The following is a 16651-nucleotide window of genomic DNA, read 5'->3' on the forward strand; positions in this document are numbered from 1 at the left end:
TTACTTGAAGTAATGCTTTAGTTTTCAATGAAAGACCTAGAATCTGATTTCAGAGTATACTTCTTATGTCCTTAGAAATGCTTTATCTCAGTAAACTCTAAACATCCTCAGAAGTTCTTGAGGTGATGTCGTGGACATCTGGACATTTTTGTGTGTGTGTGTCTGACAAGCAACCATGCCTCCAATTTTTGGTAATATGGTTTTGGTCATCCTTTATGGAGTAATCCCTTTTCCACAGCATGTATTCTTGTTGGGACCATCCTCAAGATACTCCATCATCCCATGACCAGGATTGTGGGCAGGTTCCTTAAGCTAGCAAGGCCAATTGGACCCTAGCCTTTGAATTTGAACCCTAAGAGGAGTGGACGAAGGACCAACATGTTTGGAATTGATTCACCCAAGTAGTATCACCCTGAAGAGATTCTCCATTTATTTCTACTCCTTCTGACCAGAAGTACGCTACTCTACATTTTGTCCCAAAGTCAGGTTCAATGAGCCATCTCATAACCTGGTAATAATTTTTTTTTTCACTTAAATTGTCCAGAGTTAGTTTTCTTGCTTGTAGACAGAGAACGCTTGCTGACAGATATTTATTCAGGAGATATAAAGTGGTGAGAGTGGTCCTGAAGCTAAAATAACAGACGATTCCAACTGATCAAGCAACAACCAATGAACTAGTTATCTTTTGTAACAGTTTTCAGGACACTGTACTAGCTTCCTTGAATACGGAATGCAACCGTATCCTTAAGGATCCAGCTAAGGGAGAACAAGTACAATGACTACAGAAATATGAGTTCATTGTAACAATACAATAAATATCCCAATTGTCAGTGCTTAAGAGTGCTTGGCACATACCGTGTTTCTCCAAAAATAAGACCTAGCTGGACAATCAGCTCTAATGCGTCTTTTGGAGCAAAAATTAATATAAGACCCGGTATTATATTATACCCAGTTTTATATTACATTAAAACAAGACTGGGTCTTATATTAATTTTTGCTCCAAAAGACGCATTAGAGCTGTTGTCCAGCTAGGTCTTATTTTCGGGAAACATAGTAGCTAATGGGAATATTTCTTACATATTTAAAAATGCATTTCCCTTTCAGTAGTCAGGTTTTTTCCCCCTTTCCCTGTGGATCTTCCATTATTATGGGTAATGGTCATAAGACTTATTGCCCAAAGAAGGGAGCATATGGCTTAGAGCTCCCACTCCATATGAAAGAGGGTGCAGAAAATCTTTCCTCCACTACAGGAGGGGGCCAAGGAAACCAGAGGAGAAAAAGGGAGCAAAGGCCAGAAGCAAGCATTCAATCTAGATCTCTCCCATTGAGGTGAAACCCTGGAAGATAGTTTAGGATTGGGTTAAGGGTAATAGAAATGTCCAGAAATGTTGGAATGAGGAACTTGCAAGGTACCTGGGTGTGCTCTTTGCTTCACGGGCACAAGCCTTAGAAAAGCCCTGCATTCAGTTGCTGCTGTCCAACACGTCACTGAGTGGAAGAGTCTAAGAGAGAGTACAGAGTGTCTTATATGCAGCTGCAGTGTAGGGAAAGCAGGCAGCTTCCAGATTCCCCAGAAGGTGCAGAACAGTCCATAAAACTGGTGGATAGGACGAGACCTTCCTGAATCTCCACCAGGCCTGCTCCTGAGCCATGGTCCCTCTGCTCAGACCCTTTCCCTAATCTGAACAACCCCTTTACCTCTCCTTGCCTAATTTAAAAATGCTGTAATCAAGGCTCCACTCCAGACTATTTAAATCAGAACCTCCACTGGTTGGGTCCTGGTGTCAGATTTTTTTTTTTTTTAAACTCCCAGCTCATTCTACTGTACACCCAGGTTTAAGAATTGCTAACCTAAGTAGAGTCTAGCCATGTGTTTGGAATTAAGTTAAACAATACTTCCTCAGGGAAGCCTTTCCTGATCAGCCTTAACCTAGGTCAAGCCCCCCCCCCCCCCGCCCCCGTTTATATATCCTCTAAGCAAACACCCAGTACTTCTTCCTCTTAGCATTTCATAACTGGGTCGTTATTTGTTCAAGTCTGTGTTTCCCTGCCTGGGAAGAAACATTTCTGCCTTGCTCACCAAGAATGGATCAAACACGCACCAATTGGTACGTAGCTAGTACTCAGTAAATAAGTTCTTGAATGAACAATCACCTTTACTCTCCCAAGGGTGTGTGATAAGGCTCCAATTTACGAATCTACTATGAGAATTTGTACAGGTGGGACCTTAAACTAGACCACATACTCATAGGACTATGATTTTAAATGGGCTCATAGTTTTGACAATTTCATTGTTTTCTTCTTCAAGTTCCCTGTCATAACACTTCAACAAGCTCATCATCACCATTATAAATAACCCTGTGTGGTAAACAGTGTTATTCCCATCTTGCAATTGCAAAGAAGTTAAATAATTGCCTAAGGCCCTATATCCTCTTATCTGGGCACAACAATTGCACATAAGGAAACCCCCCTTCAACTGGATTTGTTTGTGCAGCTTTTATTTCTGGCTTGACAGCTGGTGGCTGATACACGGGGATTTTCTGGGGGTCTCCAGTTCCAGCGACCAGGGCCCAGGGTGAGATTTCCTGCTCTCCTAAACCATTATAGGGTGCAGGCAACACCCGGCCTTATCAATATAAGAATGCCATAAATACTATATTCTCCAAAGTCACTGTGCTTTACTTGTCCTGGCTGGCAGGTGTGTGTGTGTGTGCGTGTGTGTGCGTGTGTGTGTGTGTGTGTGTGTGTGTGTGTCTTGCTCTTGGAGGAGATGAAATAGGGTCGTCTAGGAGAAGAAGCTCAGTCTTGGCTGTGGGCTGGGCAAGAGGACCATCCGTTCACTGACCCCGTATCAAACCCCAGGTTCCAACATACACAGGCCTCGGGGTCGGAATCGTACTCAGACTCGTGGTGCATCCTGAATCCAACCTGAGTGGCTTGAACCGAGCCTCAGAAGAGCTGCGTCTGGAGTGGGCTCTCGATGCCCTGGCAGCAAGCCGCAGAGGCGGAGTCCCTTCCCCCACCCGCACATCAGCCTTTGCCGCGGCCCTGGCCCGCGACGCTCCCAGCCCCAACCTCCCCTCCTCCGGCCTCCACTCCGTGCCGGGCGAGAGAGGCGCAGTGAGGAGGCGCGGGCAGCGAGGACCGGTCTCCTGTCGCGCCGGGGCCGCCGGGGCCTCCAGGGCCGCCGTCTCCTGCGCGCGTTCTTGGTGCAGGTGGCAGAGCTTTCCGCCACTTCCCGGGCTTCACAGATCACCGGAGAGGCTAATCTTGGGTCTTGCTCTCCCAGCCGCAGATCTGGCTAAACCGCTACTTCACTTCTTCCCATTCCTCCAACTCCTCACCCCAAAACGAACGATCCCAGGCCAGGCAGGACCCGACCACCTCTGCCTCCTCCCACTGCGCTAATCCTGCGAGCGAGGGAGGCCCCTGCGCCGAGGCGGTGGCTGGCAAAGGGGAGTGGAAAGGGAGGATGGATGGGGCCGAGGGGTGGGGTGGTGATGAGGGGGATGTAGGAGGGGGTGTCATTTTCTTTTTCTTTCTTTTTTTAAAAAAAGTATTTCTCTCGCGAGAAACCGCTGCTCAGACGATACTTGAAGAGGTGGGGAAGGAGGGGGCGCGGGAGCCGCGGCAGAGACTGTGGGTGCCACGGACGGACAGGCGGCCACAGCTGGAACAACTGCGGGCGGAGCGGGGCAGTGGCTGCCGCGGCCGGGACCAAGGGATAGCCACCGCCGCCTCGGGAGCGGGAGCCGCCGCTTTTCCAGTGGGTGCAGCCGGGGTCCCGACAGGGGTCGGGCGGCCACCGGGGCTGGAGCTCCAGCCACGAAGGCTTTTGCGTTTGCGCCGCGCTGAGGGCAGGGGCAGGGACGGGGGTGAGGGGCTGTCCCGGAACGTCCACAGCTGGCGCTGGCCCTCCCCTGCCTGACAGCTTCCTGGCCTGGGGCTCCCGGTGCAGGACTCCGCGTCAGATGCTCGGGGGGCGGTGGCAGCTCCGGGAGCCGGCCGGGGACGGCGCGGCGGGCTTCCAGCCCCGCGGCTTGGCTGAGGGGACAGGCTAGGGAACTGGGGTGTTCAGAGCGCGCATCGCGCGCAATATGTACCTTTAAAAAATAAACCCAGGGAGCTTGCCCCGGGGCTTAGGACCGCTCCGGACATGGGTACTTTGCGGCGCGCTTTGCAGGCGGCGTCCGGGAGGCCGTGGGGTTGGCTGGAGCCGCTGCCGCCGGGGGCCTGGGCTTTTCAGCCAGCTGTGGACCAAACGGTCTTCACTTACCCAAAGTAACTGCGCCACACGCAGGCGGCGCACGGGCTGGCTCGGGAATGGGGACCGCAAAGCTTCAGCATCCCGATGCCCTGAATGTCTCCCTCGCCTCGGCGATTTGTCTGTTGCAGCTGGCACTGGCGGCCTGAAGTGGGAGCAGCGCCTGGAGAAGGCGGGAGGAGCCCGGCCCGGGGGACGGGCGGCGGGAGAGCGGGACCCCGGCGGCGCGGCGCGCTTAAGGGCGCAGCGGCTGCCGCGGAGCGAGCCCGGAGCGCGGCGAGAGGCGGCGGGAGCCGGCTGGCGCTCGGCATCATGCTCAGAGGGGGGCTGCTGGAGGTCGCCCTGGGATTTACCGTGCTTTTAGCGTCCTACACGAGCCATGGGGCGGACACCAATTTGGAGGCTGGGAACGCGAAGGAAACCAGAGCCAGCCGGGCCAAGAGAAGAGGCGGCGGAGGACACGACGCGCTGAAAGGGTAATGGAACCGGCCAGCTCCTTTGGTGTGGGTCTCCCCTCCCTCTTCCCCCGAGTATCAAGATCCAGAGAAACTGACAGGGCCAACTCACATTAGAAGGATCCCTTGACAAGACTTCCCGGGGGGGGGCACCTTAGACGTGCAAGGGTTATCCAGTCCTCAGCGCGTTCGAGGCTAAACCACCTTGCACCTACTCTTTAAGGATTTCTGTCCCCGAGGCGAGGTCATGGTTAAAAGTAATCTTGGTCCATTGTCGGGGCTGATTTTGGGAAACCAGAAGGATTCTTTGAGGAAGAAGGGGAGGAGCTGTGACTGAGAGAAGTCCATTTCTTTCCTTTCATACCAATTCCGGTTGGGTTTAGGGGAAAGGACTTGCTTTCCTTGTGGGCATCTTTGCAGATGCTCCGTTTGTAAGGGACAAGGAAAGGAACAGATTCCAATGACAGACAGTCAGAAAAGACACACAGTTAATGGTTGGCTTTCCTCTAAGTTACACTTCTTAAAATTAGGGACTGAGTTTTTTTTGAGTGTTACTGCTCTTCAGATGTCTACACTGGAAGCAAAGTAGGGTAACAGTTTCTGAAAACTTGTCTTCTGGGTTGTAAGGACCTCTTCATTTCACTGGGGCAGTAATACTGCTGTGACCCGACCTTAAAGGGGTGTTTCTAACCAATGGTGTATGCATGTACATGCGGTTGAGCATGTCACCAGCTTTCTGTGCCCCTATTACAGAAAATGTTTCAGCAGGAAGTACTTAACTTAGGCAGGCTGAGTGTGTAAGACTTATCAGTTCTCTGAATTGAAGAAGAATCGAATACAACTGCTTTTGAAATTGTTCAGATTGGAAGAGAAATCTCTTTCTGAGACTGTTTAAATTTAAGCCTCCATGGAAGCAGCAGGATGGACTGTGACTGACCCATTTTATATTCTGGAGGAGCCTGTTAAATTAACCCAGACAGGGAATATACAGAGGTTTTCTATTAAGTTCTTATGATTCTCATTGTTGCTCTTTTTTGAGTAGGTCTACTGCCTGATTATAGGGCCCTGAGTGACCAAATGATGTTGCCCACTGGGATATGTGGCTAAACATTTCACTTATTCATTTTTGTTATGGACTGTTTTAATTATGTATGTAGTGAAATTTGTGTTTGAATGGCCCAGGTGGGGATGAAAAAGTGCAGTCAACTGACAGACCAGATTTTGAGTCCTTGTGTAGGCTGGGGACACAACATGATTGTCTGAGCCAAGCACTTAGGCGGTGGTACGATATGCATGGCTTTCTGAACCCAGGAAAGAGTTATGATTAATTTATTTCTGACTTGGCCTTTGTGGAAAGTAAACCCGGGATTCCGACAGTGTCAGGAAGAAAGTTTGCTTCTCACGGTAAACCTAATCCTGATCAGACAGCAGGCATTTATTGCTCTGTGTCAAGGCCCATGACAAGTTCAAGAGATGGGCTGAAACTCCGATATTCATGTATTCTCAAAAAGGCCTCATTTTTCCTTCAAAAATATTCCTGCTATATAATATTATCTTACTATCTAAGCTTGATACTATTGTTTCCATAGAGAGGGAGGAAGTGAGGATTTAATTTTGTGGCTGAAAATCTGCAGGGAGACATTAGGCCTGGCCAGACATTTGTCTCATCTCTATGTGCTGTCACCAACTAGTGTTTCCTTGGGAGGCACAGACTCAGTGTGAAAACAGAAACTAAGCTTTGCTGCTTAACAGGATGTCCACACTTTTCCTCACACCAGCACTTACTTCTGTTGGGTTTTACATTTGTTATGACTATAGAGAGATAACCCTTTCTGTTCCTCATAGTATTGAGTTACTAAAACAGACATTACCCTATTGCAAACTATTTATAAAGCCTTCCTAAAAACATGATATAAAATAGAACAGCAATTATGACGGCTCCTAATTCTCATTTTATCTTTAAGACTATATATATATATATATATATATATATATATATATATATATATATATAAAGTTTTAAAAATAATTACAATTAACCTTTATAGTATAATAAGATAATAATAAAATATATAATAATGAACCTTTATAATACAAGGGTTTTTATTATAATTCTTATGTTAGCTATAAGGTTTTATATATACATAGTTGTGGAGGTAAAAAATGATCATTTAAACAGATATACAATTAAAAATATTTCTCCACCTACTTCTCAGAGACCATTTTCTTGTGCATTTTTTTAGAAATATTATAGGCATATATATATACGTATACAAATACATATACACATAAATATGTATATAGATGTATGTATGTGTATCCTTTTAAATACATGGAATGTACTGTATAGACCATTCTGAATCTTGTTCAGTTTTATATATCTTTAGTGCATCCATCTGTTAACTCATGCATCTACCTCATGCATTCATTCTCTTGGTGTGTAGAAATCCGTAGTGTGCCTGGAACAGTTCCCTAATGATGGCTCTTTAGATTATACTTAATTTTTTGCTATTACCAACATTCTTTTACATGCCTTTGTGTGTACATGTACAAATTTAGATGTGGTATAAATTAATAAAAATAGAATTGCTGGGTCAAAGGTTTTCTGATTCATTTTAAACAAATACCAATTCTGATGTTAAATTTGACTAGCATTGAAAATGTATTCTCTCTGTTTATTGCCAGTACAGCCTCACATGAATAAGTCTTTGAACCATGCCCTGACATATAAATCATCATGGAAAGCAGTTGTGTGTGACATTTTTCCAGTTATTACTTGAAATTTCTATTTTTGCTAGTTAAAATATTACCAGTTACAAAATTAACCTCTTTGACTACAGTAAAACCTGTTTACCATTTTAATGTAAATGCTCAGTTTCTGAAGTGAGAGTGATTTGTAACCCCTAAGTCTGCCTGATGCCCAGTTGGTGGCAGCAACTTTCAGCACCTCACTAATATTTCCTCTAGTTAAACGGTACTTTAAGCTCATCAGTGTCTGCTGTGTACTGGTCTAGTCTCTCCCACAACTACTGCCTCCTTGTCTGTCTCAGGTGTGACAGGTGACTACAGAATTTGCTTTGGTGTTCTCCATGGTATATATATTCCTGTCCTGTCAGCTCCCTCACTTCACATACTGGGGACCTGCTTATGTTTTTCCTCTCTGGGCATATCGTCCTAGCATGTCTTTCTCTCCTCCCATCCTGCTGCAGGTGTTTTTTTTCCTTCTCACTGGGCAGCAGAAGTTGTTCCACAGTGGAAATTTAAGCATCCTCAAGTTTCTTCCCAGTTTTCACTGTGTTTTCTTAGAGTAAATCGCCAATTTCTGTTTTTACAGGAATTTCTTTTTATGAAATGAGTGTGGTCTGCATTCACTCTGCAAAACATTACATTTTTCTCTATGGAAATGAGAATTTTGCAAGTTTCAGAAATGTTTTCAAATAGTAAATGTATAGTAGTTTTCCTTTGCTTGGGTGTTAACATGTGTGAAATGACTTTATGAGAAATAATAAAATTTTAGTTTTATTGTTTGAATTTTAGTTCATAAGACTTGTTCTCAGCCAAATTCTTAACTTCTATGATTAGGCAAAAAGTGTGGGAGACAATCCAATTAAAAAAAACACACAACTCTACTTGAATAGCAGTAGTTATGCACCATTTATTTATGATTGCCTTATTGCTTTCGCTCTAAATAAGGAAATATTACAGTTTCCTGTCAAAGGGAAAAATTTTTTAGAGTGAAACCCCCTTTTCCCAAATCTCTGATAAGATGGATTGAGAACTATGCTTGTTGCCTGGTTTATAAGTGTATGAGACTGGTTGTATTTCACACAATCTGTCCCCTTGTGCTTGATTCCTTTTGGTCTTTGTTTATTTGTTTATTTTTTCCAGAGGTCTTGTTCCCAGAAAAATACACATGGAACAGTTCATACACAGGGTAGATTATGTGACGGCAAGCTCCTAGGGATTAATTACACAGAAGTCTGTTATTAAAATAAAGAATGTTAACAGGGAACACTGAAAAAGTTCTGTAGACTTTATAAAGCCCATTTTACTTTACAAAGAGGACTTTAAGACTTCATCTGAAGTCAGATAGGCTAATAATTAAATATGGGGAAAAAGACTCTTGCAGTGGTGTGGTTTGTTCTTGCATTTATTGAGAAGATTAAGCTAAAATATTGAGACACCATTTAAAAAAAGATATTCTTAAGTAGAAGGTTTCAGCAATTCCACATTTAAACAACAAGATGGAGACAAGCTATTTATGTGATTCATTTCGTGACATTTAAGATGTAGAATTTTTTATAAAATTTTTTTTATAAAAATAAGTTGTTGGTATTACAAATTAATTAAAACATGCATCAACCACCAGTGAGATGTGTCAGGGCTGATGGAAATGGAAATACAGCCCTGTCTCTAAGCTTCTTTGGAATTTTAAAGGATATTGAAATGTTTCTTTCTTGTCTTATGTAGCAGATACTTAAAAAGATTATAGTATTCTGCCAATGACTCTAACCAAGCAAAATACTGAACAGATTATTAGGGTATACTCACAGTAATTTATTTGCTTTTTCCTACAATAAACTAGCCAACTAACCTAACCAATTTGGAAATTTTAGCCTTAATTTTTAATGTGAAAATAAGATTTTAAATGTTTCCTTGAAATAGAAGTAAGCTCTACTAACAATTTCTCTGTTTCTAGAAACTAACCCAATAAATGGGCCTATTCAAGCAGCTTAGAATTTTTTTCCATGAAATTTTTTTGAGAAAACTGAAATCAGAAATATATTAGGGCTGAATTCTATGACAGGCATATGAAAGTTTAATGTTTAAAGTGGGTTAAGTTTGATTTTCCCATTAGATTGTAAAATCATCAATGGCAAGAAATCTATCATAAGCCTTTTAACATTAACTTATCATTAGTTGGGATTTCAAAGTGTTCATTAGTTCAGGAAACCTTGATTCAATGCCAGCCTGAATTTAGCTTTGTGGAATGCCAGAGGCTTACAACCCATAGCCTAGGGGGCCTTAATATTTGGTAGCAGAATCAGATGCATTACAGGTACCAGGAGTCAACAGAAAGGTAATAGAGGGCATGGAGTCTAGGATTCAGTAGAAACAAATAATAACTGTAGCAGTGGTAGGTGACATTTAGATAACATTTATGTACCAGGCACTGCTCTCAGTGTTTTACATATGACAACTCAATCGATGCCCACAACATCTCTAAGAAGTAGGTCCTTTTATAATCTTCCTTTTATAGCTATAAGAGCTGAGGCACCCAAAGTTTAAGTTATAAAGACAAATTCTTAACATTAAATTTACTTTCTCCATTAATTTTAGTTATGATTTTGGTTTTTCATTCCACTAGACAAAAATACGGGACTAAGACATTGGTAAAATTACACTTAAAATTCTTAATATTCTTTGGTGCTCGTTCATAGATCTCAGGTATAGTTAATACCATAGTAATATTTTGTCAAACAATGAAATTTCTCAAACATTTCTGCAAACAGACTAATAAAATACCAAAGGAATTATAGAATGTCAGAGCTGGTGGAATCTTTCGAATATATAAATATATATAATATAATAGTATTATAATATATATAATAGTAATATAATATAATAGTAATATAATAGTAATATAAATATATATAATATATAATATAATATAATATAATATAATATAATAGTATTATAATATAATAGTATTATAATATAAATATAATATAATACTTATATATATATACACATACACAGACACATATATATATATATATATATATATATATATACATATATGTGTGTGTGTGTGTGTGTGTGTGTGTGTGTATATTAGTATTATACCTGAACTTTTACTGAGGATAGTAGATAACCATCAAGGCACTTTCCTGCATCATCCGGGGTTCTGAGCTGGAGACGTTTCTCATTATGTCATTCAGAAGCTCTTGCTCTCATGTCCCATGTGAGAAATTTCTGTCAGAATAGAGTTGCAAGAGATACTCCTTTTTCCATGGGAGATTGGTATGTCTCTTAACTTAAGACACAATATGATGATTTATTTAATTCTTTCTCTGTCATTTTTTCTCTTACCTTGCTTGTCTGTAATATGTGATATTTATATTAAATTGCAACAATAGCAAGCTCTGATCTATCACTCTCTATTGTACTTTACATATATTAATTCATTTAACATATAACTCCTCTCTGAGGGAGATTATACCTACTTGCTCGTTTAACAGCTGAAGAAACTGAGGGATGCAGAGGTTTAGTAATTACCTGAGAGATATAAACCAGTAAGAGACAGTGTTGGGAAATCTGCCTTTATAGTCTGTGCTCTTAATATATTTTACTGCTTCTCCATTGTAATAAATCTTATACCTGGTAAGTTTATTTCTTTTTCCCATATTCTTGATACTTTCATTTCCCCAAAATCTTCTCTTACCATTGTTGTGGGGAAAGACTCAACATTTATCGAAGGCAGATGCGGTCACATGACAAAGGAAACATCATTGTAGAAATGGGATTAATCAGAAAAGACTTCACAGTGGAAGTCTTCCAGGGTCAGCAAACTGGGAGTCAAGCTTCCTGTTTTTATGAATAAAGTTTTATTGAAACAAAGTCATGCCCATTGATTTACATATTATCTATGTCTGTTTTCACCTTACAGGGGCAGAGTGGAGTAGTTGTGACAAAGACGGTATGGCCTGGCAAAACTGAATTATTTGCTATTTACTTTACAGAAAAAATTTGCCGACCTCTGGTCTATGTGATAAATAAGTGACTATCTGCTAGGACTGAGAAGTTCTTGAACGCAGAATTCTCGTTTGTTTTATTTATTACTAGGGATACCTAGGAGCTGGACACATAGTAGGAGTTCAATAGACAATTTTTGAATGTCTGACCAATTTTGATTGACTGACTGACTGTGGGAGGTAAATTATGTGAATTAGAGCTTGGAGAAGTATGTGAGAATAATGGAGAAAAATTTGAGTGAAAAGGGCATGACTGAAAAGGATATGAAGTGTTTTGATGGAGGGACACTGAATACAAAGGGCGGGGTTTGCACTGTCTGACTCCAAGGGGCCCAGCTCATAGTGTAGCCCATGAAACAGTGCCCTCGGAGTTGTGCTGTTTGCAACCTTGTGTGCCTGTCCCTAGAGAGTGACATTGTCAGGGTGGAGAGGGACTAGAGGACACATAATATTGTTGGGAAAGGTGAAGATTCTAAGATGAGAACATGATCGGATCTTTGCCTCTCTGGCAGAGGTGTGAAAGGTGTATGGTTTAGAGAGGAGGGAGACTAGAGGCAAGGAGATTTGGGAAACTAATATAGGAGTCCTGGTGAGGGTGGACGATGGCCTGAGTAACTGTAGTGGAGGGAGAAGAAGCTCAAGTTGTGTCAGAAGTAACACGAGCAGTACTCAACCACTTGGTTGTAAGAGGCAAAGGGACAAGGCACGTAGGATGCTTCCACCTTCATATATATTAAAACTTATTGTACTACAAACATAGCACCATTCGTGAGAAGCAAAACCAATCCTAGTCCTCTACTACAAGGAAACAAGCTATTTTCATCTGTGTGTGAGTGTTTTGGTTATCTTATTGCCATGTTACAAATTACCCTCAAACTGAGTGGCTTAAAACAACAATTTTACTTCTTATGCTTCTGAAGGCCAGGAATTTGGACAGGGCATAGTGGGGATCCTTGTCTCTGTTCTCTACAATGTCTGTTGAGGCTCGAATGAGCAAGATGCCTTCTTCACGTGTGTTTCTGGTTTTGTGATCGTGGGCTGGCTCCTGCAGCCCTGTTTACTTTGGTGTGTTTCACTACGTGGACAGATAAAGGAGGGGAATAAAGGAAGCAGAGAGGCAATTGTCTGGCTCTGTTGGGAGACTTTCAGGTTTGAAAGCTCTCTCCTGTGTGATCTCCTGCCTGGGCCTGCCTCTGGCGATGGAGCCACTGAGTGTGTGTTTTCAAATGGGGAAACTGAGCCCCAGGTGCAGCTACCAGGCCTTGCTCATAGTAAGTGTCTGCGGGGCTGGGTCTTGAATAATAGCCCCTTGACCCAGGGTCTCATGCTTTAACCCCATATAGTCACTGAAAAACTGACTTGAATGGCTGAAAGCTGGCTGGAAGTTGCTCAGTGGACTCATGTTTATCATTGTTGGCTGCATTCCTCAGTTCTCCATACAGTCTCAGATTGTCCCCCTCTCCACACGGCCTTATTACATGGACTTTCCAGCAACATAGCCAGATTCTTTACATGGTAGCTCAGGATCCCAAGAGCACAAAAGTGGAAGCTATCAGACTTCCTTCAAACTTAGCCTGGAATTGCATGACCTGTAATTTCATGCAAGTCACAGACCTTGCCCAGGATCAAGATGTGGACTAATAAGCTCTACTTCTTGATGTGAGGAGCAGCATGTATCTGCAGGGAGGGGAGGAATTTTGAGGGACATCACTGGAGATTAGCTATCACAGGGAAGGAATGAGTTTTTGAGCAGGATAATTGGATGTTTTAAATTTTAATTCTAACTTGACTGAGTCTGATTGGCTTAGTTCCCCATTGAAGACACTTCATTGTATTTTGCTACTGTGACCTCATAATGAAAAATGCTACACGAACGACGTGTCTCCATGTTCTTTTAGACTAATGGTAAGGACATTATTCTTAGGTTGTTCAGTTTCGCATTTAAAGAATTCACAAATCCCAGGAATAAGATTATAGTTCCAATAAACTGGCCAATTTTGTTTTATTCAAATATAAGAATTAAAAAACTCCTTAAATTTCCCCCTTTTTCCTTTAGCTTTTAAGAAACTCAGGGACAAATTTAATTCACAATCACTTTAATTTATTAACTTTGGTATTTGGTATGTTTTGCCTTCCTTCTGTATGGGATGGGATTTTACTTTCCATTTCTATTACTAGCCCCATTTTTATATATCTGTTCATGTAATTCACCTCAAATTTTTTAAATCAAAGATTATAATTAATAAAAAGATATAGGGGCGGTCGGTTAGCTCAATTGGTTAGAACGCGGTGCTCTTAACAACAAGGGTGCCGTTTCGATCCCCACATGGGCCACTGTGAATTGTGCCCTCCATAACTAGATTGAAACAACTACTTGACTTGGAGCTGATGGGTCTTGGAAAAACACACTTAAAAATAAATAAAAGTTAAAAAAAACCAAGATGTGCAATTGCCAATAGAATTGGTGTTGTTGTGAGCTGAACTCTATTATTATTGTCCTAGATGGAATAAGCCACATTGTTAATAGAATAAAACTGGATTAGGAATATAGTCTTGTTTTGACTGTGGATCCAATACTCTATCAATTAATAGTTTTAAGTTCTTGTGACTTTACCACTTTCTCAAGTTTTTGTTTTTTGTTATTGTCAAAGTTACCACTGAGTCTGTTTATTCAACCCCCTCAGAGTGGAAGTGAGGGAGGAAAATTCCCTATCTCCACGATTCCCAGCTGAAGATGTAGTCCAGACATCAGGCAGACTCAGCGCGGGAAACTGCTCCATTAGAGAAATTATTTTGTTCAGTGTTTTGAAGGGTTGTGAATTCCTAGACCATCAGTCATACTTACATTCAAATATTAGTATCTGAGCACATCTAAGTCCAAATATAGGACAACCATTTGCGATGTTGGTATTGGGAGACAGGATTTATGTTGGCCCTATGGACACATTATGTCTGCTGATAAGTTCTGGACTTTGTGGTTTTTGAACTGAAGTACTATGATATCTCTATTAATAAAGGGAATATATTCTAGGAACAGGTTTCTGTTTTGTTTTTCTGTTTCTTCTGCTTTTCCTCCATCTTCCTTTTTCCCTTCTTCTTTGTTGTCGATATCTTCTCCTTTTTATTTTTCTTCTTCACTGTCATCACATTTTTTTTCTTCTTCTTGTAAGTAACTTCATAAGCTGAGCTACAAATAAAATGGGGATAATAGGAATACCAAATAAGCTTAAAAGATTAAGAAAATTAAATTCTAAGTAAAATGTTAAATTTTTGCCTAGGGAGTCTTGGGTTGTTCAAAAAGAAAAATGGAGGTAAGTATTTTTGTTAGAGGAGGGAAGGAGAAAGAGTGAGGGAGGCAGGAGAAGAGAGTTTGGAGGAAGTTCTGGAGGAAGGATTCCAGCCAGCCAGTGGACCTGAGCTGGACAGAGCAGTTGCCGGGTGCTGACAGGTACTAATGACAGCTCCCTCACTCCTGGCAGCCTTGGTACCAGGTGATCTGCAGCCTTAACCAGCCTCTTCAGGGGACCAAGGACTTTAGGAAGAGAGTCAGGGCATGAAAGAAAGACAGACACTTGGATGCCAGAAAAGATTCCTGTAAAAAATTTAGAGAAATACAGTGAAAAAAACACACAGATAAATTCATTATTTATTATGCACCTATGTATATGGTGCTATGTCAAGTTTGGTGCATCCTGCTCTCACCATGGATAATGGTTTATTGTCTGTCATTTCCCCTACCCATTTAGTGCTAATTTATGATTGTGTAATCAGACCTTAATAGGTGCCTTTTATGAATTAATTTTAAAGACTCCTCTTGTTTTTATTTTTTTTTGCATATGAAATCATGACTCAGATCTCCCTCTATAGTCAGATCATCCATCTTTATAAAAATATTACAATATTAGAATGATAGTGGGGCAGGTATTAAAAATTCATAGGCTGAAACTGAGGCCCAGAGGGAGCACCTTAAACAGTGCTTGAGATACTTATTTTCTTCTCTACTTTATGAAGTCGGTAAGTGTGGAAGCTGAGCCACACGGTGGCAAGATCTGATTTAAGGAGTCATGTGACATTGCATAGGAGGGTACGCGTCCTTATTGTGTTCATACCCTGGAGAGGGTGTTAGTATCTGCAAGTCCTCAACTGTGTGGCCAGCCTGCATCCTGTGGGCAGGGGCATTTTTCTTCTTTGTTTGGGCTCAGGTAGTGCGATCGGTTTCTTAGTGGTCAACCCTGAGGCTGGACACTAGAGTTTCAGCCCCTCAGTGCTACCTTGCAGTCAGTGGAAGTGTCCAGATTCGGTGGGGCTGAGTGGGATGGAGCTTTTCAAGGAAGGTAGTTGCCAATGAGGGTAGCAGTGAGAGGGTGGGAGAAGGAGCAGTGAGGGTCTTCTCTGGGAGTCGGAAGGGTAACCACCCCCCACCTCCATCCCACAGTCACTCTTCTAATTAGTAATTAGAGTGTCAAATGTCCTGGGATGGGCCATGGCAATTCTAGGTCTGTAAAGTTGGACTCTTGTCATAACTTGCTGACTCAGTTTTCTCCGCTACTAATTTATGCATTTAGATTACATGTAATAAGCATGCCAATAAAGGAAAAAAACTTAAAGTCTTATCTTTTCTTCAATATCATCTAGCCCAATAATTCTGCAGAACATCTGCGTAATCCAAGTGACTATTTATTGAGCGTTGGCTGTGTTTGAATTGGACCTAATGCTTAATTCTCAGAATGAACACCGTGTCTCAGGCCTGTTGATATTGTTATCTTCTTTCTAATGATTCTAGGAAGAACTACATTTGGAATATCTTTCCCTTTACTGATGGGGTAATGCCTGAAGTGATGTGGGCAAGTGCTTTGCAAGGAAGGACTTGATATGCAACCTTAAAGTGGACAAATAGTTTTTAATCTTTCGTGGACTGCTGCTGCTTCACATTCTAAAGTTTAGGCCACTGACCTCAAGTTTGCAAATTTTATACCCCATTACCACCCTGTGAGTTCTGTATTCCCCAGGGCCACATAGTTGATGTTTTAGCTGGAATCCGAGAAAGTGTCTGAACATTTCCTGAAGAGTTGGCTAGGAGCGATTTGGCAGTTCAGTCATAAAAACCCAGAGCTAGTTGCTGGGGTATACGTTATAATTACCTCACACTGTTTCCTATTTGAGCCTGGTTGTGGGTA

The 16651-nt window shown here is 41.9% G+C and overlaps 1 protein-coding gene across 2 annotated transcripts in view; it reads left to right on the forward strand.

Annotated features, from left to right (window-relative positions):
- Window positions 1-2797: 2797 nt before the first annotated feature.
- FBN1 (fibrillin 1) overlaps window positions 2798-16651 on the forward strand; it is a 235070-nt gene continuing 221216 nt past the window's right edge. Inside the window, exons 1-2 of one of the 2 annotated variants that reach the window (XM_033108280.1) lie at window positions 2798-3766; window positions 4396-4740. In XM_033108280.1, coding sequence (XP_032964171.1) covers window positions 4577-4740 — 164 coding nt within the window. In that variant the 5' untranslated portion in view covers window positions 2798-3766; window positions 4396-4576. The remainder of the gene's footprint in view (window positions 3767-4395; window positions 4741-16651) is intronic. The other variant, XM_033108279.1, reaches the window with a different exon arrangement.

The sequence above is a fragment of the Rhinolophus ferrumequinum genome, chromosome 6 (assembly GCF_004115265.2).
Source record: "Rhinolophus ferrumequinum isolate MPI-CBG mRhiFer1 chromosome 6, mRhiFer1_v1.p, whole genome shotgun sequence".
Taxonomy (NCBI): domain Eukaryota; kingdom Metazoa; phylum Chordata; class Mammalia; order Chiroptera; family Rhinolophidae; genus Rhinolophus; species Rhinolophus ferrumequinum.